Genomic DNA, 27,784 nt, shown 5'->3' with positions numbered 1-27,784 from the left:
GGAGAAAGGGAGAATGTACGTTCTGGCTCACCGATTCCGACAGACCCTAAATATTAACGCAAAATAGGCTTCTGGACTAAACTTTTACTAAAATGAAACATGCGACAAAATCAGAAAAATACTGCATAAATCCATACAAAAAAAAATACAGTAAAGTAAGGTTGTTTTGAACCAATGCCGGGTCTGTCGGAATCAGTAACCCAGAACGTACATTCTCCCTTTCTCTTATACAACATTCTTAAGCTCAATACGCTCTCTCATTTACAAACTTTACTTCATATGTTCTTTCACTGTTAGAATTATATCTGATACATGCAATGTGACTGTCTAAACGAATAGTTAACTCTTTACAAGTGATTCTATTTTTACTTTTTCTTCCCGTCCTATTTGAATCCCCTTTTTTAAAAACTGCTTTTTCAGATCTTCTATATCGAGTGGCTTGTTATATTCAGCTCGTGTTTTTGTTTGAATACTTGCTTTCTTACTTTTGTAGTCATCAAAGTCTGTTTGTATCTGTTTGAATTCTTCGTCAGAAACTTTTGAATCTTCAAGTGCTTTACTGATAGACAGTTTTAGGCTAGACAATTTTGATGATGCAAGAGTGGAAATGGATTCGTGTTTTTCAAGCTTTTTCACAATTTTTTTCATTATAGCTGATGCTATAAATGATAAACCACCAACTGCTGCTGCGACACCACCTAGGATTAGAGAAACTGGAGTCCCTACTCCGGTAGCTAACAGAATTGTTCCCGTTACACCTGCAGCTGATGCAAGGATAGTAGAACCAGTGCTGGCATTAGAAAGGCTGTTGTAAGTTGTTGAGTACTTACGTCTAGCGCGAGAATATTTTTCTAATTCATCTTCTAGTTGTTTTTGTATATTACTAATGTGTGCCAGTCTGAATTGTTGACTTTCTGCTGCACTTTCATCAATATTAGGATAAAGCTTCACACTGCTAGTCATCTTTTAATGCAAAATATAAAATATTTATCTTAATTCTCACTGGCCAGTGTTTCTGCTAAGCTTTGAAGCTGTTCATTGCTTAACACCTTATCTGTATAGTAGAAAGCAATCAAATCAAGATAAGTAAGATTAATACTTCTTATTTCTGTTAAATTATTTATATCTGCGTTAACAACAACATTTTGGTTTGACGTCTGTTTTTTTATTGTGTTAGAATCCTTTTGAACAGCAATAAATACTCTGACTTCTTCAACATTTAATGGTCTCCAGTTGAGATTTATTCCTCTCATTAGAACAGTGTTTGTGGTTTCTTCCCTTTTCCTGACAACTATATCAAATATCATAGTTGCATTCTGCCCTATTGGAAGCTTGGGTATAAAATCGACAATGGTGTCAGCGTCCTTTTCAACACTTTGTTTTCTGTGAATGAGATAGTTGTTCTTATGGAAAGGTTTAACTGCAACTTCTCCCCTGCTGTTAATCGCAGGAACAAGGCTAACAATTAGTGGTCCAGCATTGATTGACTTACGGAATGTGTCGTCTTTTCCAACAAGAGTGTATGGACTCACAAGTTCAAACTTCATTTCCCAGTCAATCTTTTTGATAACAGGACTAAGTACCCATTTTTTATTCTGATGTTTCCACATGTAGTATATGTCATCGACAATTGGATCAGGTACATTAACATCACGGATTTGACCTAGTTTGAGGAATCTTGGTTTCTTTTCATCGTCGATTTCCTTTCTCTTGTAATGACCAGTGTCTGTAAACTCGAATGCATACACTGCACCAACTTCAGCATTGCTCTCAAAGTCGATAGCGTCTGCTAAATCTTTCAACTCTATAGTTGAACATGCAACAGGATAAGCTATTGTAGGTCCACTCGACATTTTAATACTCAATATTTTATGGAACTATTTCCAATGTAATGTTAAACAAACAATCAACTGGTTGTCCACTTTGATTTTTCAGATCAATGTGTAGGAATTCATGACACCCTTCCTCCAAGTCCTTGAACTGAAGTGTCTTAAATGTTGGCACGTGCATTTTACAAAAAGAGGCATCACTCGGTGGAAGAATCCTAAGCAGATCAGAACGCTGATCATTAAACAAATTATAGGATGTGTTAAGCTCTCTCATGTGAACAAACAGTACACTGTTAACATCCATGTCAATGGGACGTGTTCCCTTGTATATTTTTGTAATTCCAAGCATATCAAGGAGTTTGGTTGGAAACTCAACGTTTACTTCTCTAGTTTTGGGCATAGTAAGAGTAGCAATGAGACTTGCATGATTTAAACTCGCTGTAATACCTACTGGAGCAAACAATTCTTTCTCTAAAGTGCAGAAGTCATAGTAACCATCTTCTACAGAATGTGTTTTACCATTAATTCTAACCCAGTTGTTAGCCTTTTTTTTACTGATATTATACCAAGTAACCTTGTACATAATTTCATGCAGTGCAACTTTCATTCCTCCATTTTGATTGTTGATAGGGTTTGCAAGTTTAACTGGCACACCAGTCTTCACATTTGTTAGTGTGATAAACATTTTTTATTCAACAACAAAAATGAGTCAGTATAAATTCAACAAAGACATTAAATACAAAACTGGACCATATTACAATCCAAAGACTATTTCTTTCCATGAGTTGGACTTTGCTGTAACAGAAACAGAATCCATTCGCGTTAAAGTGCCTGACCCATTCCATTCTTACCTAAATCCCCCAATCAAAAATGATAGTGTTCCAAAGATGTGGAACTCTCACCCAATTCAGTTCTATCAGAATCAGTTAAACTTTGCAATATTCTGTGCAACCACAGGATGTGGAGTGTCCTATGCAGACCACATGAATAATTCAAACTTACTGACAAAGTGTGTGTACACATTTCACGTTTACTATCAGTGCAGGAGAATCTTGTCTGAACTTCAGGCACCAATGCCGCATGAAAAGAGCTGGAACCCATTCAACAATAGGATAAACATGAAAGTGTATGAGCGTCTCTACAATGAATTCAATATAGATTTTAAGACCGACTTTAGGCAAAAGCAAGACAAAAACCATGGCATGGGAACACTATATTTATGGGGTGTCCACAGGAGGTATAATTTTGATTACTGGCCAGGTCATACATCTTTTTCTTCAAATGTGCAGGTACAGTTAGGATCAATAGAACAACAGCACCACAATGCATGGACTACTTTTATATTAGACACCGGCAAAGGTTTCACTGGATCAGGTGTTGAAAGGATCAATGAATCTATCCGAACATATGCGTGGTGCTTGCTAGGCTCGCAGGCACAGACACGATCAAACATAATGAGAACAAGCACAGGGTTTGGTGCACAGAAACAGTTGTTATCAAATTTAGAAGATGTCATAAACTCTGCAGTTGATCTGCCTTCCAGCATCAAAAGGTATCAAGACTCTCTCCGTTATGCAAGATCAAAAGTTGACTTTGCTGTTGGTAACGGCCTTTACATGTTACCTTCTGATCTCCAGCTGCAGATTGGAACAATAACAAATTATAACAATGAAATCATTATTGCTAGTGACACCCAGCCGCTTGGAAAGGGTGAAGAACTGAATTCAGAAATCAGAACGATGCTACAGCCATATCACAATGAACAGAAACAAAGCGTGACAAGTGAAGATCACGCTGCAGGTGAAGATCATTCTGTCACTAGTGATGATCAAGCTGTTAGTATTAGTGATGATCATGAATCGCAGAAGACTGCTCTAGTAATTGGTGGAGTGGGTGTAGGCTTACTTTTGCTTTATTCTCGTTAGCAGAACACCTGCAATTAAAACTATTAGAGTCCAGAGATGTTCAGCCATGAAACCAACAACTTTACCTGCAAAAGATAACAGCCAGCTAACAATTGAACCAATGATTCCTGGAAGTGCATCCAAAGCTTTTGCTGCTAGTTTCTTTAATAGTTCTGCAATGTGTTTGAGTTGTTTCTTTACCCATCCCGGATCAGATGGAGATGAAGGTGAAGGTGGAGGTGGAGGTGTGACAGTGCCACCTGTGAATGTTAACACTAATGTGCTTATTGCAAATCCTAACGCAGTTAGTATACTAGCTATTGTGATTCCCTGCTCTCTGAAAAGCGTTCTAATTCTTTCAGCAAGAGTTGTGTCTTCGTAAAGGATTCTTTGAATTGTATTTTTTATTCTGCTGACCTGTGTTCTCAGTTGTTCTCTATTGTTACTTAGAACTTCTAACCTTATGGCTTTCTCCTCCTGCAAATCTTTTAAACGCTTAGAAATTCTGTTTTTTACTTCTTGTTCTAGGTTCAAATCATCAGCATCAGCAAGTTTTTGTTTCTCTTTGTTTATATCTTCATCCAGCTGACCTAGTTTTGACAGATTATTTGCTATTTCACCTCTGATGGTTTGTAGTGATTGATTAAGGGCTTCTATTTCTCTCATAGGTAATAGTTCATGTGGAGTCTTCAGTGAAGTTTCCTCAGAAAAAGAAGTCTCTATCTCTTGTATAAGTTGATCAGCCTCATCTGCAAGTTTATTAAGATCTTGCAATGGAACAGATTCTATTTGAGTAGCAGTTGGTAGTCCTAGTTCTGCTTGTTGAAGTAAGGAAACAACATGGGAAGATGATGACCGTGTGCTAGGCACAATATCTAATTGCCTAAGTCGATTAGCAGTAAGTTTTTGTTTTAGTGAAACTTTTGATAGAAACTTAGCAGGATTAGATTTATATGTAAGTTGGACTTTTTCTCCTTTATCGCTAGTTGTATATAAATGATTTGCTTCCATTTTGAACTGATTTGGATCTAAAACATCAGGTTCTTCTCCTAAACTTTTGTAGAAATCTCTAACTTTACCTTCCAGAAGTTCATGTCGTGCCACCTCATAATGCAGTGAATGATGGTAGGGAACCAAAGGGATTGCTTCGCTCATGTCGTCCGCTGGCTCAAATAAATCTTCTAATCCACCTTCTGCCATTTGTAACTTATTTTTTATTTTGAAAATAAAAAAAGATGGCACAATCGTTCGGTTCTGTTCTTGATCCTTACAGAAGGCTGAAAGAACCTCTCGGGGTAAAAGGAATAAGGCAAACAGTTATAGTTACAAATAATCCTTCTACTATTGATCAGAATGAAATACTTACTGTTAGGTTTCCTAATCTAGGTAAGAACGATGTTATTGTACCAGGCACTGTAAGACTATCATTCAAATTAGAATTAGAATCTGGCTCAGATGAAAATAGGACTTTGGCTTATAATGTAGGAAGAGCAATTGTGAGGAAGATTACTGTCAAACTGGAAGGGCGGGAAGTGATGTCATTGAATAATGCAGATGTATTTTTAGTTTATGCAGATAATTGGTTAACTGACAATGAAAAGAAAAACAGAGTGTTTCAAGGGATTCAGTCAGACAATGGGATAAAAGTTAGAATAGGAGCAGGAGATAAAGCTGACAATAACAAAAAAGATAACGCTGTCAATGTTGCTTTTGGAAACAAATTTTGTATTCCACTTGACTTTGAACTCATAAATTCACATCCTCCCTTCTATCAAGGAGCATTGCGTGACAGGCTGTCATACGACCTGACTTTCAATAGTTATGATCGTGTTATGCTTTCACAAGACCCGGAAGCAAAGTATAAGGTGTCTGGAATTTCTTTAGAGTTTGATGTTGTAAACCATCCTGAACTGGCTAGACTTATAGAAAATCAGTACAGTTCTAAGCTGCCTATCTATTATGAAAGAGTGTTGAATCACAGTACACTTTCAAAAAGCCAGGCTGATCCAATCTGGAACATTAACTTGAATACACCAGCTAGGTCAATGAAGGGAATACTTATGTTGTTTGAGGAACCAAAAGATTCATATGAAAGGCAAATAGAAAAGTTTTACAATCCACTAATCAATAGAGTATATTGCACAATTGAAGGGCAGCCAAACCAAATATTTGCATCTGGCATGCTGCCATACCAACACTATGATGAAGCAAGAAAGTACTTTACTGGAGGAAGATTGAAAGACCCAACATCTGATCTTGTGGCTAAAGATCTACATTTACACGGTGTTGGCGTAGAAGATTTCTTGACAAATAAATATGCGTTATGGCTGGATCTCAGAACAACTGACGACAACAAACTGCATGGAAGTGGAAGGCGAATTGAAAACGGATCAGAAGGAATCACAATACAAATTGAAAAGGAAGTAGGGAGTAGTAGTAAATCAGTTAAGATCTACGTGTTTGTTGTGTCAGATGCGCAGTTAAACATCTCTGAAAGCAGATTACAGGATATTGTTTATTGAACGTGTTAAAATGAAGTATCTAGATTTTCTTCCAAAAGATCCACACTGTTCTTTGATTTGTGGGGCAACAGGTTGCGGCAAAACAAGATATGTTTTGGATTTATTACAGACTGTTTACATAAATCACTTTGAACACATAGTCATATTCTGTCCAACCATAAAGCATAACAGAACATACAAGGAGAGAAAATTCATATGGTCTGATCAAAATATATTTATTGTAAATCCTTCTGATCGTCTAAATGTTTGCTTGGAGCATTATTTCGATCTTTTTCAGAACACGCCAACACTGTTTATTATTGATGACTGTGCAGCAGAACGTGACATTGTTAGAAAGAAAAGTGCACTAGCAAAGCTTGCATTCAGTGGACGACATGCATTAATATCAGTTTGGATATTAACACAAAAATACAATGCAGTTCTGAAAGACTTTAGAGAGCAACTCAAAACAATAACATTGTTCTATTCAAAGGACCGTGACAGTTTTGAAGAGTGTCTTCGAGAAAATGATGTCATTGAAAACAAACAGGAGAGAGAAAGAATAAAGAATAATCTGAAATCTTCTAAGCACTCGAAACTGGTTTTAAAAACTGATCAACCAGTTCAGTATGTATGTTTGTAGAAATCCTTGCTAAGTTCTTGTCAAGTTCTTACTCAAGTTCTTGTCAAGTTCTTACTCAAGTTCTTACCCAAGTTCTTGTCAAGTTCTTGTTAAGTTCCTACCTAAGTTCTTACTCAAGTTCCTACCTAAGTTCTTGTTAAGTTCCTACCCAAGTTCTTACTCAAGTTTAATTACTAGATTTTAATTTTATTCTGCATCAAAATAAAATGAACTGTGATGAATTGCTGATGCAGACTGCTACAGATATTGAAATCTGTGACAGTAGGACTATACCTGATAAAAAAGAAAGATTGTATTCACTTGCTGTTTGTGGAAAAACAAAACACTACCTTGGGCAGCAGTTAACTGTGGAAGAAGTACAACATCTTTCCTCAGAAGATATAGAAAAGTATCATGGACGGTATGAATCAGTGCTTGGTTCTAAGATGGTTAGAAGTATTGGACAGACTGTTATAGGTTTGTACACAAAGATTTTTGGACATTTTACACCTCTCGACTCGGAGGAAGACTTAACACATGATCTAACTCATGACCCTGTTGTTTCCAAGTCCCTCGAATCTCTTGCCTGTGGCCTGTATTATCGATTTGGTGCTTTATTAGTACCATTTGTTGCTGGATTAATTACTTTCAAACACATTAATTTTCAGAATAAAAAAGATGACAGATCAGTTGAAGCAGACAGTGGAGCAGACGAAAATACCAGAAGTGAACACAGTGACAAAGAAACCTGGTAGAGTAGAAGCAGGAAAAAAACTAGCCGAATGGAACAGACAAAAAAAGTTAAATCAAAAGGCAAAGCAGAACATTATGTCTGAAGTTGAGCAGACACCAAACATTCCTGAAGTGACTAAGGTCACACAAACTGATCAAGAATTAAAATCTTCATTTCTATCATACAGAAAAGTAGCTGTAGCAGCTGTTGTTGGAGGAGGTGGATACTTGCTTTACAAACTTTGGCAAGGCAAATATAAAGTGTCAGAAACACCAAAATCAGAAACACCAAAATCAGAAACACCAAAACCAACAAACAAAGCAGTACAAACAATAAAAAAGCCCACAGTAGTACCTGCAGTGGATTCATTTCATATGGAATAATTTTAATATTTTAATTTTGATAACATAAAAATGAGTTCTGAAAAGACAATAGTTAATCTAGTTTATCACGCTGCAGTGATTGGAGGCTTGAGTGTAGGTTACACAATGCTGGGTAAAAGTCTCCTCAGAATGAAACCAGCCGACTTGGGAAAGTTAGACTTCGAAGACGGTGCTAAACTAATTGGTGTTGTGACAGCTTCCTTTGCAACAAAAGACTTCCTGGTGAAGCAAGGAATTATTCCAGAAAATATAAACATGTAAGACAATAAAATGGCTAGCTTGGTTATGATGGTGGGAGGTGCGATTGTAAATGCGCTTGCATTTTCTGGCAGCAACTATTTGTTTTCTAAACTGCAAAATGGTGAAGAGAGGGAAAGGCACAACAAAGCCATGGAACAACTGGCGAAAGCACAGGATGAATACGAGAAGAAACGAATTGCGCAGTTAGACTTTATGAATGATAAACTCAGGCAGCAAGGACATGCAAACAAAACCTTTGCCAATGTTGATGCAGCCATTCAAGAATACTATCTTGTAACTGGAAAGAAAATGAAGACAAGTGCTCCTCCAAAACTGGGTGACTTTTATCAGCCTTCAGAAGAGCAGAAGGTGGGCGAGATTGTTTTCATTGTTATTGGTATGGCTGTTGTTTACTTTATTGCGCGTGCTGTCAAATCTTAATATTCTGTCATTTAAAAAACCATGAGTGATGCTTTGTTATCTAAAATATATTATTCCCCAAAAGGATACTGGAAAGGAAGAACTGCTATTGACAAGCTCAGTGACGCAGCAGGTGTTTCTCAAGATATAGCAAAGAAATGGTTGTCAAAGCAGGCAGTTTGGCAGATCTATTTACCTGCACCAAGAAAAATTACACGACCACACTTTGTTAACATTAAACCGAATGACACTCATCAAATAGACCTGCTGTATTTACCGCGCGACACAGTCAGAAGGAAGAAATATAAGTATGCACTGACTGTAGTTGATGTTGCAACAAGATACAAAGATGCTGAACCGTTGACAGAGAAAAGTGCTATAGCTACAGCTGTTGCCCTGCAAGAAATTTACAGACGTGGACCACTAAAGTATCCCAGAATGATTCAGTGCGATGATGGTAAGGAGTTTAAAGGAGCTGTCAACCAGCTTCTGTTAAAACATCATGTTACAGTGAAGAGAGGTATTCCAGGAAACCACAGGTCACAGGCTATTGTTGAGAGCTTTAACAAACAGTTGGCAGAAAAACTGTTTTCATATCAGTACCATCAGGAATTTTTGGACACAGAAAGTAAATTGCGTAACACTGAATGGGTCAAAAGATTACCATCAGTACTTAGAGCAATGAATCTGGAGGTATTTAAAGCTACAGGGTTAAGACCAGTTGATGCAATCAAACAGAAAACAATACCTGTTGCTCCAAAGTCAACAACACCAGTGGCATTACTACCTTTCAATCAGAAAGTCAGATATTTATATGCACCCGGTGAAGCTGAGGGTGACAGCAGGAAGCGTGCAACGGATCCAATCTGGAGTATTGACATTCATGAAATCAAGAGAGTAGTAGAGACAAATCCACCTATATATTACTTGAGAGAACCAGCACCGCAAAGAGCCTTTGTAAAAGAGGAATTACAATTAGTTCCACGTGGTACAAATGTTAAATGATTTTTTATTTCAGATTTTATAGTGTTAACAAAAATGGAAGCTCTGAGAAAGAATTGCAACTTCATTTTTTTAATTTATATTTTTATTTTGAGTTATAAAATCAAACTCACAGCGATGGAAGACTCTGTATTAGAATCTTTATCGACAGTATTTGACACCGTTGAATTACAAGTAACGGATCCTCAAAATGTGCAGTCCAGTGTGCAAGACGCCATTGAACAAATTCCAAACAATTTGTTGATTGAACCTCCAGTAAAAGTGCAGATAGTCAGTTTAATAAAATACAAAACAGTCAGTGATGAGGTGCTAGAAGTTCATGTTTCAACCAGACAACTAGCACTTAATTCTATGGCAGAATTGAATGGAAACTGGGCAGATGAAATGATGAAACGGTTTGAGCAAGCTGCAGAGGATGCAAAGATGAAAGGATCCGGATGGTCAGAAGGTGAAATTCTAAAAATAGAATTGAAGCTAAGTAAATTTGCCCCCATCAGAGGTAGAAGTTACATACCTTTACCTCCTGCTCTTGTCAAAAAACGTGCTGTGCTGAACATAAAGAATGATGATGACAAATGTTTTATGTGGTGTGTTCTGGCAAGACTGTACAGTGTAAAGAAAAATGCAGAAAGAGTGTCTAACTATCATGCATACAGAAATAAACTAAACTTTACTGGTATTGAATTTCCTGTCAGCATTACAAGCATTGACAAATTTGAACAGCAAAACAAACCCATCACCGTAAATGTTTACACGTGGGATGAGGAAGATGAACTGAAACCAGTCAGAATATCAAAGAACTCACCAACGATTGGTGATTGTGATACTAACCATGTTGACATGTTACTAATGACTGATGGTGTAAAATATCATTACACTTTGATTCGTACAATGAGTAGACTGATGGCGAGCACAAGCAATCACAATAGTAAACAAGACTTTTGTAGGCGATGTCTCTTGCGTATTCCATCAATTCATGCAGCACTTATACACAAGCAACATTGTAAGAGCGTTGATGATGCAGTTGTGAAGTTAACAACACCACCGCCAGACAGCAAAGTGTATTTTAAGAATGTATGCAAACTACAGAAAAGTCCTTATGTTGTTTATGCTGACTTTGAATCTATCATTGTGCCATATGAAGGACCTTTACCAAAAGACCTACCTAAAACAGTAACTCTAAGTAATCATCAAGTCTGTTCATATGCATTTATTGTTGTTAGTTCAGATGGTAAACATTCTAAACCGCAATTGTACAGAGGACCTAATGCAGCAAAGAACTTCTTACAGCAAATGAACCAAGTGCGAAATGACTGCTCCAAACAACTGAATCTTTCAGACATTGTTATGAAACCTGAAGACCAAGAACAGTTTAACTCTACCACACAGTGTTGGATATGCGAACAAAGTCTAACACCAAACACAGACAATCCAATAGTAAGAGATCATGATCATGTAAGTGGGCAGTTCCGAGGAGCAGCACACAGCAAATGTAATCTACAATTAAAGTTTGATCCTAAGACTTGGAAGCTTCCAATCTTCTTCCATAACTTGCGCGGTTATGATTCACATCTGATCATGCAGGCAGTAACTGATGAATACAAAGCAAGATGCATTGCGCAGTCTTCAGAAAAGTACATGGCCTTTACTCTGAATAGTTTACACTTCTACGATTCTGCTCAACATCTGATGGGAACACTTGAGTCTTTATCTTCATCACTAACTGCTTTCCCAATCACATGTAAGTACTTTGACAGTGACTTAGTTAGAAAGGGAGTCTATCCATATGAATACATGGATTCGTGGGAGAGGTTTGATGAAGATGAGTTACCGCCAAAGGATGCTTACTTCTCACGGCTGAAGGGTAAGGGTATAAGTGACGAAGACTATGAACACGCTAAGACTGCATGGAATAAATTAGGATGTAATACAATGGGTGATTATCATGATCAATATTTGTTGGCTGATGTTTGTTTACTTGCAGATATATTTGAGAATTACAGAAGAACATGTATGAAGCACTACAATCTAGATCCTTCACATTACATATCTGCACCAGGCATGAGCTGGGATGCATTTCTTAGATTTACAGGAGTAAAGATTGACTTGCTATCAGATCTACCTACACTTCAGATGATTGAAAATGGACTACGTGGAGGAATCAGTATGGCTTCACACAATTACTGCAAAGCCAACAACAAATACTTGGACGACTTTGATCCTATGAAACCTTCTAATTACATCATGTATCTAGATGCAAACAATTTGTATGGTTGGGCAATGTGTCAGACGCTTCCACTTCGGAACTTTAAGATCTATTCAGGACCATTTTCACAATGTGTTGTGCTGACAATATTAAAAGCAGGCCCAGACAGTCGAAAGGGATGGATACTAGAAGTTGACTTAGACTATCCACTATCACTTCATGATCTACATAATGATTATCCTTTAGCGGCTGAGAGGTTAAAAGTAAACCCAAGAGAACCTCCAAAGCTGGTGCCCAATCTGTTTCACAAAAAGAAGTATGTGTGTCACTACAGACTGTTACAGTTTTACATTAGACATGGATTAATTTTGAAGGCTGTTCATCGTATAATTTTATTTGATCAAGAACAGTTTATGAAACCTTACATCATGAAAAACACAGAACTGAGAACCAAAGCCGCTGATGCATCAGAGAAAGACTTTTTTAAACTGATGAACAACAGTTGCTTTGGTAAGACAATGGAAAACCCACACAAGAGAAAGGATGTTAGACTTGTTACAAGAGAAAATGAGGCCATCAAGCTGACATCCAAACCACAGTATCAAGACTTTAAATACTTTCATGAACAGCTGTATGGTATCTTAATGAAAAAACTTGTAGTCAAGCTTGACAAACCAGTATTCATAGGCTTTACTGTGCTAGAGTTGTCAAAACTGTTGATGCTTGAGTTTTTGTATGATTATTTGAAACCAAGATATCCCAAATCGAGAGTACTTTACACAGACACAGATTCATTCTTACTTGACATTCCAGCGGATGACATTTACAAAGATCTAGAAGCTGAAAGTCCTGCAGTAAAAGGAAAAGATTCTTTTTATGACACTTGCGACTACCCTAAAGAATCACCATTGCACTCAAATGTTAACAAGAAGGTTATTGGAAAGATGAAAGATGAAATGAATGGGAAGATAATTAAGGAGTATGTTGGATTGCGTGCAAAGATGTACAGTGTTGCAAGTGAGAAAGGGGTGGTTAAAAAAGCAAAGGGTGTAAGCAAACAGGTTGTAAAGTCGAGCATATCGCATGATAACTACAAGGAAGCACTGTTTCAGAAGCGAGTGTTTCACCATGACAACCCTAAGATCAGTTCCGCGCTTCATCAGATCAACACAACTATTGTAAACAAGAAATCTTTAGATGCTAATGACACAAAGCGCGTTTATTCATCACCAGAATATTCTTATGCAATTGGCCACTGGAGAACAAACGCGGCTTCAAATAGTCTGAGTGTGTAATAAGAATTTTTGTCAATCGGGAAAACCCGCTATGACGGGGAAGTGTTTGTGAAAGGGGAGTAGGCTTTGTTGAGTTTCAAAGCAGCCACCAAGTACACTTTTCAAAGCTTGATTCATAAACAAGTTTTAATATTCATGAACCACGTGATACACCAGAACCAATCGTGGTGGAACAATATTACACAAGTCATTTGCATAAAGTGCACTCGGTGGCCGCCTGAAAAGGCAGCCTAAATATTGAAGCGTAGTGAAGCGAAGCGTTGGAACAGAGTGACCCAAGCCGCCGGTTTACCAGCAAGACCTACCGTTCACGCGTGAACGGTACTATTTTTAGAATCCTAGAATTCTTGAGAATTTCGGAGCTGGCTTGTTTCTGGTACACATACAGGCAAAATTGGTCATCACTGAGTTTGTGTAACACAGGAAGTTGTGAAATACGTCACCCTATGGGAGGGGGAGACGGCAAAATTGTTACCAAAAACATCATAGGTCGTATTGTGCAGGGTCAACTGCAACAAACTCAAACCGAGCCATTCATTCCTGCTTGTATTTGAGCGACTTATATACCAACATTTTTATGTCTTATTTTCAGCACAGGTGTAGGAAAAATCATATACCAAAGTCTTATTTATTTTCTAATTTAACATTTTTTTTACAAATATGACCATGGTCTTTTAAACATACAGTGACATTAAACATTGTTATGTTAAAAAAAAGAAAAAAGAAAGAAAGCTTTTGCGCACAAATCAGAAATACAGGCCAAACCGTGAGTTTCTGTGGCAAAGCGCGACAGAGGAAATTGCACTGGTTTTATTTTTAGATCAGTGGGAAATTTTCAAGAACAGACGCTTGCATTTGGATGTGTCCAATAATAGTAGGTTTGGTTGTGATCAATCAGAATAATGTAGGCAGGGATGTCGTTAGGCGTCGGACATATAACGATGAAAATCCCCAAATGTCCGATTCACATTGTCGCATGTCGGTCAGATGTCCTATCGTTTTAGCCTGAGCGTGGTCATTGTCCGATATGTACTCCATTCCTTCAGACAGCGCGATATTCGTTAATTTTCATTTCAAGATACAAATCTTCTAAAAGACCGAACGCTCTCGTGTTCAGCTGACACTGAAGTTGTCAGTGCCGTATGATCTTTTCTTTTGTTGGGAATTCCCGAACCGTCTGGTGCAGCCACAGAGTCTGAGATGCAGCGCACTGATCTAAACTGACTAGTGCATGCTACAGGAGTACGGGAGACAACTCCAACTGACTAAATTTGTCGTCTGCTTTTGTTTTCGATACGAGACGATTATTTAGCTTGAACACCTGCAACGGCTTGTAATTTCCGTGGTTGTATGAGAGAAAGGGGGAATGTACGTTCTGGGTTACTGATTCCGACAGACCCGGCATTGGTTCAAAACAACCTTACTTTACTGTATTTTTTTTTGTATGGATTTATGCAGTATTTTTCTGATTTTGTCGCATGTTTCATTTTAGTAAAAGTTTAGTCCAGAAGCCTATTTTGCGTTAATATTTAGGGTCTGTCGGAATCGGTGAGCCAGAACGTACATTCTCCCTTTCTCTACCTCAGTGTTGGGCCACTGAAGCGTTTAAAACTTGCCTTCGTTTGGTTCACGGAGAAGACAGTTAAAGACGGTTTGTTTCCGATCGCCATTGCATTGGCTTCGATGTGTGAAACATCTACGAGTTACCGTAGTACGTATCAAAGAAAAGGAAACAAGAGAGTATGTGGAGTCACGGAACCTTTCGAAACTCGTTTGGTCGGAGCCGTCCTTCGTTCGATATCTGAAACCTCGTCCAACGTCTGAGACTTTAGATTGTTAAGCTATCAGTGATTTTAGCTTAACTATAGTCTTCTGCTGCACGCCCCAAGATACTACACAGTTTACGATGTCATCGAGCACGGCGGAGAAATGACAGTAAGATTTATAGATTTGATGCTCCGTGAGCATCGATTTCCAAATCCTTTGCTCCGTGGCATTTCCCATAAGGCCACATTTGCTCCTTACACTAAATGTCGACGTTGTTTCTTTAATAAGTGTTCATCATCATCATCATCATCATCATCATCATCATCATCATCATCATCATCATCATCATCATCATCATCATCATCAAGTCCATTTATTGCCGAGCGTAACACAAGACATTCTCTTCAGTAAAACGAGTTTGTAGGTCAGCCTATCAGCTATTACCAACAGCGTACCTTGACGCTGTATCTCATTCCACACTGAGAGTTTGTGAGACTTATAGATGCAGTGCATCTCACATACTTGCTGAAGCCATGATTTGTCATTTTGTCGCAGATAAGGATATTAACAGTCACACTATTTTCACATATTTCCACAGATGACTACACATTCCATCAGGCCAAATAAAAATATATGTTGGTTTATGGTGTGTGTGTGTGTGTGTTTGTGTGTTCGTGTGCGTTGAGATCTGGTATTCACCCCGGTGTCTGGTGTCCCTGTAATTCAATATAATGCTTAATTGTTGTGCTCCAAGAAATAAGCATTTGCTTCCAGTTTATTCAAACGAAAAGTAACACGATAGTCACCTGAAAACCAATCAGGTTGCTTTCTTTTCATCTCATGTTGACCGCTCAAACCCGGGCTATTCTCAAACAACCCTTATACAAAGAAAATATCAATACACTCACAAAGCACTAGTCGCTAACCACACATGAATTATCTGATATTAGCGAGTCTACTCAAAACAATGTATGTCGACCCGCTCGAATAGACTCGTGCAGATACCAGACTATAGAGTAGAGAAACTGTGTATCTTCTACGGTCTCTGCAGATAGGCTATCTGTCCGTTAAAGGTACCACTCTCCCCGCGTATCCACAGAGAATACTACATGGCTTACTGTGTCGTTCTACATTTACTAGATTGTTTTGCTTTTTATATTTAGTCAAGTTTTGACTAAATATTTTAACATCGAGGGGGAATCAAAACGAGGGTCGTGGTGTATGTGCGTGTGTGTGTGTGTCTGTGTGTCTGTGTGTGTGTGTGTGTGTGTAGAGCGATTCAGACTAAACTACTGGACCGATCTTTATGAAATTTGACATGAGAGTTCCTGGGTATGAAATCCCCGAACGTTTTTTTCATTTTTTTGATAAATGTCTTTGATGACGTCATATCCGGCTTTTCGTGAAAGTTGAGGCGGCACTGTCACGCCCTCATTTTTCAACCAAATTGGTTCAAATTTTGGTCAAGTAATCTTCGACGAAGCCCGGACTTCGGTATTGCATTTCAGCGTGGTGGCTTAAAAATTAATTAATGACTTTGGTCATTAAAAATCTGAAAATTGTAAAAAAAAATAAAAATTTATAAAACGATCCAAATTTACGTTTATCTTATTTTCCATCATTTGCTGATTCCAAAAACATATAAATATGTTATATTCGGATTAAAAACAAGCTCTGAAAATTAAATATATAAAAATTATTATCAAAATTAAATTGTCCAAATCAATTTAAAAACACTTTCATCTTATTCCTTGTCGGTTCCTGATTCCAAAAACATATAGATATGATATGTTTGGATTAAAAACACGCTCAGAAAGTTAAAACAAAGAGAGGTACAGAAAAGCGTGCTATCCTTCTTAGCGCAACTACTACCCCGCTCTTCTTGTCAATTTCACTGCCTTTGCCGTGAGCGGTGGACTGACGATGCTACGAGTATACGGTCTTGCTGAAAAATGGCAGCTACTTGACTAAATATTGTATTTTCGCCTTACGCGACTTGTTTATATTTAGTCAAGTTTTGACTAAATATTTTAACATCGAGGGGGAATCGAAACGAGGGTCGTGGTGTATGTGCGTGTGTGCGTGTGTGCGTGTGTGTGTGTGTGTGTGTGTGTAGAGCGATTCAGACTAAACTACTGGACCGATCTTATGAAATTTGACATGAGAGTTCCTGGGTATGAAATCCCCGAACGTTTTTTTCATTTTTTTGATAAATGTCTTTGGTGACGTCATATCCGGCTTTTCGTGAAAGTTGAGGCGGCACTGTCACGTCCTCATTTTTCAACCAAATTGGTTCAAATTTTGGTCAAGTAATCTTCGACGAAGCCCGGACTTCGGTATTGCATTTCAGCGTGGTGGCTTAAAAATTAATTAATGACTTTGGTCATTAAAAATCGGAAAATTGTAAAAAAAAATAAAAATTTATAAAACGATCCAAATTTACGTTTATCTTATTTTCCATCATTTGCTGATTCCAAAATCATATAAATATGTTATATTCGGATTAAAAACAAGCTCTGAAAATTAAATATATAAAAATTATTATCAAACTTAAATTGTCCAAATCAATTTAAAAACACTTTCATCTTATTCCTTGTCGGTTCCTGATTCCAAAAACATATAGATATGATATGTTTGGATTAAAAACACGCTCAGAAAGTTAAAACAAAGAGAGGTACAGAAAAGCGTGCTATCCTTCTTAGCGCAACTACTACCCCGCTCTTCTTGTCAATTTCACTGCCTTTGCCATGAGCGGTGGCCTGACGATGCTACGAGTAAAATGGCATTGCGTTCAGTTTCATTCTGTGAGTTCGACAGCTACTTGACTAAATATTGTATTTTTGCCTTACGCGACTTGTTAAATATTGAAATGCGAGCAGGTTTTCAATATTTGAACAAAAAAGTCTGGTACGACACTGTAAAGTGGAAGGATAGTTGAATCACATGTAAAGTGGAATGATAGTTGAACCACATGTAAAGTGGAAGGATAGTTGAACCACATGTAAAGTGGAAGGATAGTTGAATCACATGTAAAGTGGAAGGATAGTTGAACCACATGTGAAGTGGAAGGATAGTTGAACCACATGTGAAGTGGAAGGATAGTTGAATCACATGTAAAGTGGAAGGATAGTTGAATCACATGTAAAGTGGAAGGATAGTTGAACCACATGTGAAGTGGAAGGATAGTTGAACCACATGTAAAGTGGAAGGATAGTTGAATCACATGTGAAGTGGAAGGATAGTTGAACCACATGTAAAGTGGAAGGATAGTTGAGCCACATGTAAAGTGGAAGGATAGTTGAACCACATGTAAAGTGGAAGGAAAGTTGAATCCCATGTAAAGTGGAAGGATAGTTGAACCACATGTAAAGTGGAAGGATAGTTGAATCACATGTAAAGAGGAAGGATAGTTGAATCACATGTGAAGTGGAAGGATAGTTGAACCACATGTAAAGTGGAAGAATAGTTGAACCAAATGTAAAGTGGAAGGATAGTTGAACCACATGTGAAGTGGAAGGATAGTTGAATAACATGTAAAGTGGAAGGATAGTTGAACCACATGTAAAGTGGAAGGATAGTTGAACCACATGTAAAGTGGAAGGATAGTTGAACCACATGTAAAGTGGAAGGATAGTTGAACCACATGTAAAGTGGAAGGATAGTTGAACCACATGTAAAGTGGAAGGATAGTTGAACCACATGTAAAGTCGAAGGATAGTTGCATCACATGTAAAGTGGAAGGATAGTTGAACCACATGTAAAGTGGAAGGATAGTTGAACCACATGTAAAGTGGAAGGATAGTTGAATCACATGTAAAGTGGAAGGATAGTTGAACCACATGTAAAGTGGAAGGATAGTTGAACCACATGTAAAGAGGAAGGATAGTTGAATCACATGTAAAGTGGAAGGATGATCGAATCACTTGTAAAGGGGAAGATTGGTCGAATCACATATAAAGTGAAAGGATGGTCGAATCACTTGTAAAGGGGAAGATTGGTCGAATCACATGTAAAGTGGAAGGATGGTCGAATCACTTGTAAAGGGGAAGGATGGTCGAATCACTTGTAAAGTGGAAGGATGGTTGAATCACATGTAAAGTGGAAGGATAGTTGAACCACATGTAAAATGGAAGGATGGTCGAATCACAAGCAAAATGGAATGATGTTCGAATTACATGTAAAGTGAAAGTTTGGTCAATTCACAAGTTAAGAGAAGGATGGTCGAATCACATGTAAAAGCCTGACCTTCTCTATACGGTAGTGTACGTTATCGCTTACACTATCAGGATAGTACGTATCTTTAAACCCTGGCAGGCTTAACAGGTTTCGCCGGTGTAACACGAGAAAATTACTCCCACGAGATTTTTACTCCGGAGTAAAAATTTCGTACGAAAAGTTTACTCCCTTTGCAAAAAAATACTCCCCCTGTTAGTCTTGGTGGTGGAAGGGGTGGAGGGAGGTTAGCGCGACATTTGTTTGCGCGAGATCACATTTATTGGCATTATCCTTTTGCCCGCATCCCATTTTCGCGTACGAGATTTTTACTGGAAGTAAAAATTTGGGGAGTCAAAGTTTCGTGGAGGGAGTAATTTTTTCGTACCTTGGGGAGATCTTTTCTCGTACGAAAGGTGTACTCGGAGTAAGAATTTCGTACGACATTTTTACTCCGGAGTAAATTTTTCGTGAAGTAAAAATTTCGTGTTACACCGGTTGTCTCCCGGAGTAGACTGGATCTATTTCCTAAAGAGCACGCACACTTATGGCTATTGGTTGACTTTCGTAAGCTCAGGGGACTCCACAAGCAAGCTATCTTCGGTGTATTTTTTAGAGTTATAGGTTCTGCAGACAATGGGATGTTTACGCTTTGTGTCAGTAAATAGTTTTGTGTGGCTGCATCATTATCGCGTACATCAGTGTCACATTAATCAGTTATATGTCAGTGTTCCAGTTGAAAAAAAGAAAAATGTATGAAAGAAAAGACACGGCCAGTATAAAAGAGTGGTGGTTTTTTGGGTTTTTTTTTTTTTTTGGGGGGGGGGCTGTTTGTTCATGTGTGTTTTTCTTTGATTGGTTGGTTCGTTTTGCTTTGTCTTCTTCTCCTTCTCTTTCTTCGTCTCCTTCTTCTTCTTCTTCTTCTTCTTCTTCTTCTTCTTCTTCTTCTTCTTCTTCTTCTTCTTCTTCTTCTTCTTCTTCTTCTTCTTCTTCTTCTTCTTCTTCTCCAAGATATCAAGGACATTTTCTCACCAATACACTTGTTGAATAAACACTGTTTAAACCAATACACTTATTCTACTGACAGTCCATCCAAAGACCTCAATACTTTTCTTTATTCTCCAGTGCTGTTTTCCTTATTCTCTTCTGCTGTAGCATATATACACATGAGAAAACCGAAATGTCTCTCATCTACAAACAACAAGGAATTCTCATTTTTTACAGGCTAAACATTTTGCCTCTTAAGGCCTGGACATATTTTATTTGATAACGAGAGAGGAAAAACGAAAGAAACTAAAGACAAATCTAGCCCGAATATGACGCATACCTGCAAACCTACCCTACTAGGACGAGACAGAGGTTAAAATAGTCTTTCATCTTCTTCTTGACTCTACCTTTATACGCTTGGTCCACAGGTTAGTGTGGACCGCTGGTGGTCCATCCACCGACCCTTCAACTACCGCGTACGTCAGTCCAAGTCTACGGCAACCATCATCCTGGCCCTCACCTGGGTCATCACCTTCCTCATCCAGCTTCCCCTCACCGGCCTCTATGACGTCATCACCGCCTTCGTGACGTCATCGCCGGCGGCCAGTAACGAGACGCTGGGGCAGCTGTTGGAGAATATAGGCGGGAGTGCACTAACTGGGGACCACCAGCAGGGAAAAGGGTTGACGTCAGCAAACTCGTTGTGTTCGAGCAGATACGTGAAGGTCGCTCCCGGCGGCCCGGTGACGTGTGACGTACCGTACAGGAGTGACGTAGGAACGGTGATCGTGCTGTCGCTCTTTCGCTACCTCGCTCCGTTCCTCTTCTTGCTGGTGCTGAACGTCACGCTCTACGCCAAGATCCGCGAGCGCAAGCGCGTGGAGGTGCGTCGCTCCATCAGCGGCATCGACACCGTACTCTTCTCCCTCCTCAAGGCCTCGTCCTCCGACTCCGAGTGCAACAACGAGGAGTCCAGCCATCTCCTGCGCGCCCAGCGAGCCGAGAGAAGGCTCAGTCGCTTGAGTCCCGCCCCGTTGAACCGCCGCCACACCATGTCTCAGATACTGTTCCCCGGTGTGGGCTTTTCGCCCAGCCCCACGCTCCACCACTCCCCGAGACAGTCAAGGCCGCTCAGGAGGCGCGTGTCGTTGCAGGACTGTCTACAGAACTCGGGCTACTCGTCCTCGCTGCAGGTGCCGCGTCGAAAGTCTCAGGCCCTGGGTCTGACGCAGTCGCTGAGTGACTCCCTGCTGCCCCAGAGTCGTCGCCAGAGCCGTGAGGACCTGGCCAAGGACATGATGATCAAGCAGGACAAGAGGGCGGCCTGCTTTCTGGGGCTGCTGCAGGTAACCGTGCTTCACGTGCTCATGTTCCTTGTCGTGTCTTTGTCCTGCAGTGTTTTCTTTGTGCGTTGTGTATGTGTTGGCGTTTGATTGAGGAAGGTAAAGGCAATGTCGTGTGTGAGTGTGTGTGTGTGTGTGTGTGTGTGTGTGTGTGTGTGTGTGTGCATGTGTGTGTGTGTGTGTGGGTGTGTGCATGTGTGTGTGTGTGTGTGTGTGTGTGTGTGTGCATGTGTGTGTGTGTGTGTGTGTGTGTGTGTGTGTGTGTGTGTGTGTGTGTGTGTGTGTGTGTGAACAGTCCTGTGTGCTTGTGTGACGTATTTCTGTTATACCTATTTTCGTAGGTTGTTGCATAATAACTGTGCTTCTCCTGCATTTTCAGTCTTTTCCTTGTTCATCAGCGTCTTCGTGTAGCCGTTCTTTGCGCTGTTGCTTTTGATGTAAAAAAAAATCTGTTAGCTATACGTTCTGGTCAATATTGTGGCACCTATCTTTCACAAAAACATCACGAGACCGTGTTTTTGGACTACTTCTGTCAAAATTGTTACCTGTAGTAATGCGTTGAGTATATATGTATTGAGTATATTTGCTGTTTCTCCGTAGCCTGATCGTCTGTGGTAAATGATGTGCTAATCGACCACCCATTACGCAAACAGCTTTGTTATTGTTCATGATCATGATGTACTGGTGACCCCTGAAAGTTCTCATTGCCTTTGCTATACCTGAAAATATCCTGTTGTCAGCAGATGATGATTATCGCACTGTTCTGCAAATTGCAGTGCCAGTGTATTGCTGATAATGCCTGAACATATATAGTTGAGATGTACTGTTGTGTGCCTTGTTTAAATGTGTTGTACCGTAGTGTGCGATGTGCGTGCGTGCGTGCGTACGTGCGTACGTGCGTGCGTGCGTGCGTGTGTACGTGCGTGCGTACGTGCGTGCGTGCATGTGTGCGTGCGTGTGTGCGTGCGTGCGCGCGTGGGCGCGTGCGTGTGTGTGTGTGTGTGTGTATGTGTGTGTGTATGTGTGTGTGTGTGTGTGTGTGTTTGTCCGTGCGTGCGTGATTGTTGTGTTTGTGTGGCTGCGTGTGCATGGCTGCATGTGTCAGTGTCAATGTGTGTGTGTCTGTGTACGTGTCTCATATACGAATGTTCGCAACACAAAGTGGAACCAATGGTATAAACTCGTCTTGCTCTTTTTCTCTTGCAGGGCGTGCTGCTGCTGTGCTGGACCCCACTGACCGTCGTGTCCATCGTGAACGCCACCACCCACTCCTCACCCCTCCCACGCTGGACACAGCCCGTCAGTCTCTGGCTACTGCTGGCCAACTCCGCCATCAACCCCTTCCTCTACGGCCTCTTCAACAACGAGTTCAGCAAGGTGGTGATGCACTGGTTCAAGATCAAGGGCAGCAAGCGCGACCGCCTCAAGACAGCCCTCAGGCGCTTCAGCATGCACATCGCCGTGGAGCTTGAGAAGAACGGCTACACGCAGACAGCCACCTTTGAGACCGTGGTGGAATGATGTTCAGATATCTGAATAAGAGTTACTCAGAACCTTCAGTAGCTCTGGTTCAGCATGCACATTGCTGTGGAGCTTCAGAAGAACGGCTAGAACACGGAGACAACCACCTTCGAGACCGTGGTGGAATGATAGGACATACAGAAATTGCTGACAAGGCAACAGAGAGTGAGAGTTATTTAGAACCATCCCTAGTTCTGATTCAGCATACGCATCGCTGTTGAGCTTAAAAAGAACGGATACAAGCACCTTTGAGACCGTGGCGGAATGATGGTCAGATACCTTAGGGATATCACAGCTTCTTCTCCTTCTTGTCGATCGCCTTTTACACTCGGATTTCAGCTCTCAGATGAAGCTGGTGGTCTTCTGTAGAGCTTCCACAGGTCCGTACAGCTTCTCTTGTATGGTCGTCGGCCTGAGCCAAGTCTCACTCCTCATGAGCTGGAGGCTCCTGCAATCGTGTATAATGTGGGTTGTATCTTGTTCTGCCTCTCCACAGTGGCACATGGGGGAGGGCACGGCACGGCACGCAAACAGCTTTATGGACACTGAATGACCTTGGTTTATCAGCGTTGTACTGTACGTGTGATACAGAATAAGTGAAACCCAGTGACCTTTACCAACAAAGTGATACGTTTACTACATGACTCTGTTCTATTTAAATTGATTGTTCAAATTGTGTACGCTTCCCCGCTATTACACAGTTTGATCCACACAAAAACACGGTTAATATTTGCCTTCAAACGAATACACCGTTATACAGATTGCCTGAACTATGTGACTGTTGGCACTGTACCACGATAATTATGGTCTCAAAGGAAATAGACTGACAGAGATAGATGCAAACGAATACACCGTTATACAGATTGCCTGAACTATGTGACTGTTGGCACTGTACCACGATAATTATGGTCTCAAAGGAAATAGACTGACAGAGATAGATGCGTTTCTGCTTCCAGATGTACTGTGATGCAGCTGAACCAAAATCATGTCCGTGTAAACAAGTGTGTACATCGCTACATATCTATCCATTTGATGGTCGTTCTCGGATAGCCATACAGGTTGTCAGGACGGGAAAATAACAATAACCATTTGATGGTCGTTCTCGAATAGCCATACAGGTTGTCAGGATGTGAAAAAAACAATAACCATTTGATGGTCGTTCTCGGCTAGCCATACAGGTTGTCAGGACGTGAAAAAAACAATAACCATTTGATGGTCGTTCTCGGATAGCCATACAGGTTGTCAGGACGTGAAAAAAACAATAACCATTTGATGGTCGTTCTCGGATAGCCATACAGGTTGTCAGGACGGGAAAATAACAATAACCATTTGATGGTCGTTCTCGAATAGCCATACAGGTTGTCAGGATGTGAAAAAAACAATAACCATTTGATGGTCGTTCTCGGCTAGCCACACATGTTGTCAGGACGGGAAAATAACAATAACCATTTGATGGTCGTTCTCGGATAGCCACACAGGTTGTCAGGACGTGAAAAAAACAATAACCATTTGATGGTCGTTCTCGGATAGCCATACAGGTTGTCAGGACGTGAAAAAAACAATAACCATTTGATGGTCGTTCTCGGATAGCCACACATGTTGTCAGGACGGGAAAATAACAATAACCATTTGATGGTCGTTCTCGGATAGCCATACAGGTTGTCAGGACGTGAAAAAAACAATAACCATTTGATGGTCGTTCTCGGATAGCCACACAGGTTGTCAGGACGTGAAAAAAACAATAACCATTTGATGGTCGCTCTCGGATAGCCATACAGGTTGTCGGGACATGAAAATATTAATAACCATGTGATGATCTATACGGATGATATATTTAATGAAACCGAGTGACATTCCCTTGCTAGTTGGTGAGGGAACTGCTGTATCAGTGTGCTACACCTGTGTAACACAAGCGACGATCCCTTCATGAAAATCTGCCTATCTATCTATGAATAGAGTCGGAAATTGACAAGTTTTACGTCATACTAACATCACCCCATAACAGCCTAACCAGCGAAAATATAATTGCTTAGAAATAAGTGCCCAGCACACTCCCCACAACAAAAAAGCATGTATTTTTGTTCGCAACAATGCGGCACGGGAGTCTTCTAATGTCAATATTTTTGCTGTAATCAAACTGTCAGTCATAAGTCCTTGAGATGAGTCTGGGAGGTTGATGGAGCATTTAAAGGGCAAATAACCCAAATCTCAGTTGCAACTTGACGGGAAGAAGTCATTCGGTGTTTTCAAAGAATGTATCCAATCGACGGTAGTTGAATAAGCGCCATTTTGTTTTGTCCACGCATGGAAAAATTCCTCCTGTGCTTTTCATTCGCCAGTGAAACTGAGTACCTCATTGTCGCCCCCCCCCCCCCCCCCACCTTCAACCCCTCCTCCCCCCAACCCCACAACCTCTACCCACCCCCCTTATGTTTTGTCTACGCTTGGAAAAAATTCCTGTATTTTCAACAGACAGTGAAACAGAGCACCTCCTGGTCGCCACCCCCCCCCCCCCCTCTACCCCCCCTCCTGTCCTACGATATATTCTTTCATGTTCAAGACATTTATAATCACCCTGCTTACTTCAGCTAAAAAGTGTTGTGACACAAGAAAGGGCATTTCATTACTTATCACTGGACATCTGTCTTAGGAACATAAAACTCTTACTCGTGATCATGACTTGTTTATTGTCAACGTTATCCTTGCCGCTGCTTTGAGACTGAACAACGCATGCGTGTTGATACACGTGACGTGAAGTCCCTGTGTCTAGGCAAAAGCTGTACAAAACAACAACAAAACAAAAAATAGAACATACAAAAATAAAAACACAACACACACACACACACACACACACACACACACACACACACACACACACACACACACATACAGACACAGAGCTGACAATAGAAGACTGTGATCCAAAGTGGCGGTTTGACTGCAACAGTTCCACTCATAGAGAAAATGTCAGAGATCTTTTCATACGGAAAGATTCCCTGATTATTTATGGTTGTGTGATTGTGAATCAATGGTTGTGATAGCTGCTCCCTGACCGACATTAATGGTACTAAACCCACGTAGAAAAACTCCTGCGGTGTAATAATCGTACGAGCAATGATGCGACGTGATGCCAGCACAGCTTGTACGTATCGTGTAACCTACAATCGATTCTACATCGCAGTGACTGTGAACTTGCTACGTATTACGTGAGTGTATCCTACAATCGATGATACAAACCCAAAGTGCCTCTGAGAGTGCGAGGTATCCCTCACCGATGATACGACGCCAGGCCTGCTACGTATCGCTTATCATACGATCTATGATACCACGTGATTCTGCCAGGCTTACTATTTATCGCTTATCCGACGATCGATGATACCACGTGGTACTACCGGGCCTACTACGTATAGACTATCCGACGATCGATGATACCACGTGGTACTACCGGGCCTACTACGTATAGACTATCCGACGATCGATGATACCACGTGGTACTACCAGGCCTACTACGTATAGGAAAGGCAAGGCAAAGAATTTATTTCAGGAAATCTCATGGGGGTAGATGAAAAGAAAAAAGAAGAAACGCAAACTGTGTCAACATGGATATAGTTTATATCCTACCATCGCTGATACCACGTGGTTTTGCCAGTTCTGCTACGTATCGCTTATCATACGATCGAGGATACCACGTGATTCAACCAGAGCTGCTACGTATTGCTAATCCTACCATCGATGATACCACGTTATTAAGCTAGGCTAGCTAGGTATAGCTTATCCTACCATCGATGATAACGCGTGGTAAAACCAGGCCTGCTACGTTTAGCTTATCCTACCATCAATGGTACCACGTGATTCTGCCACGTGATTCAGTGTTTAGCCTACGATCGATGATACCACGTGGTACTACCAGGCCTACTACGTATAGCTTATCCTACCATCGATGATAACGCGTGGTGAAACCAGGCCTGCTACGTATAGCTTATCCTACCATCGATGGCACCACGAGGTACTACCAGGTCTGCTACGTATTGCGTATCCTACGATCGATGATTGGTTGGTTGGTTTTGGGGTTTAAATGTCCTTTCAGCAGATTCGAGATCCCTGCTGCTATTCGAGACCGCTACGATCGATGATACCGCGTGATACAACGTAGTACCGATGTATTTGCTGCGTATCGCTTACCCTATGATCGATGATACAATTTAAAGTTGTGCTGTTAAACCATCTAGATATTGCTTATTCTTACGGGTTATATAGTCCGATAGGCGATAGTATTATGCGTCGTTATATGCCCACAGTCCAATGTGACATAATTATGTTATATACCGTTAAGCAGTCCTTCGTTTGGCTACCCTTGGAGTGTGAGTGGATTAAGATAATGCACGATAGTGAGAGAGGGAGATAGAGAGAGAGAGAGAGAGAGAGAGAGAGAGAGAGAGAGAGAGAGAGAGAGAGAGAGAGAGAGAGACAATGACAATGACAATGACAATGACAATGACAAATCTTTATTTTTCGAGGGTGACAAGAATAAGCATAGATATGCTTTTTTGCATCTGGCCCTCGCCCTAAAGAGGGACTAAACTATTTAGAGAAAGAGAGAGAGAGAGAGAGAGAGAGAGAGAGCGAGAGCGAGAGCGAGAGAGAGAGAGAGAGAGAGAGAGAGAGAGAGAGAGAGAGAGAGAGAGAGCGTAGAACAAAGAAACCGCTCGCAGAACTATTCCCCAGCGAGACTTCAGATGTTTCACCTTCACGAACATGTCCATGAATACTGTTGTTGTAGATGTTGTTGTTGTTTTTGTTGTCTTAAAACGGATTTCTT

At 40.4% G+C, this 27,784-nt stretch overlaps 1 protein-coding gene across 1 annotated transcript in view; it reads left to right on the top strand.

Annotated features, from left to right (window-relative positions):
- The window catches only part of LOC138950276 (histamine H3 receptor-like), a 33,547-nt gene extending 10,582 nt beyond the window's left edge, over window positions 1–22,965 (top strand). Inside the window, exons 2-3 of the mRNA XM_070322026.1 lie at window positions 20,530–21,447; window positions 22,651–22,965. Coding sequence (XP_070178127.1) covers window positions 20,530–21,447; window positions 22,651–22,965 — 1,233 coding nt within the window. The remainder of the gene's footprint in view (window positions 1–20,529; window positions 21,448–22,650) is intronic.
- The last annotated feature ends 4,819 nt before the right edge of the window (window positions 22,966–27,784 follow it).

Source organism: Littorina saxatilis, linkage group LG1 (genome assembly GCF_037325665.1).
Source record: "Littorina saxatilis isolate snail1 linkage group LG1, US_GU_Lsax_2.0, whole genome shotgun sequence".
In the NCBI taxonomy this organism is placed as follows: Eukaryota; Metazoa; Mollusca; class Gastropoda; order Littorinimorpha; family Littorinidae; genus Littorina; species Littorina saxatilis.
This window is presented reverse-complemented; position numbering and strand designations above follow the sequence as displayed.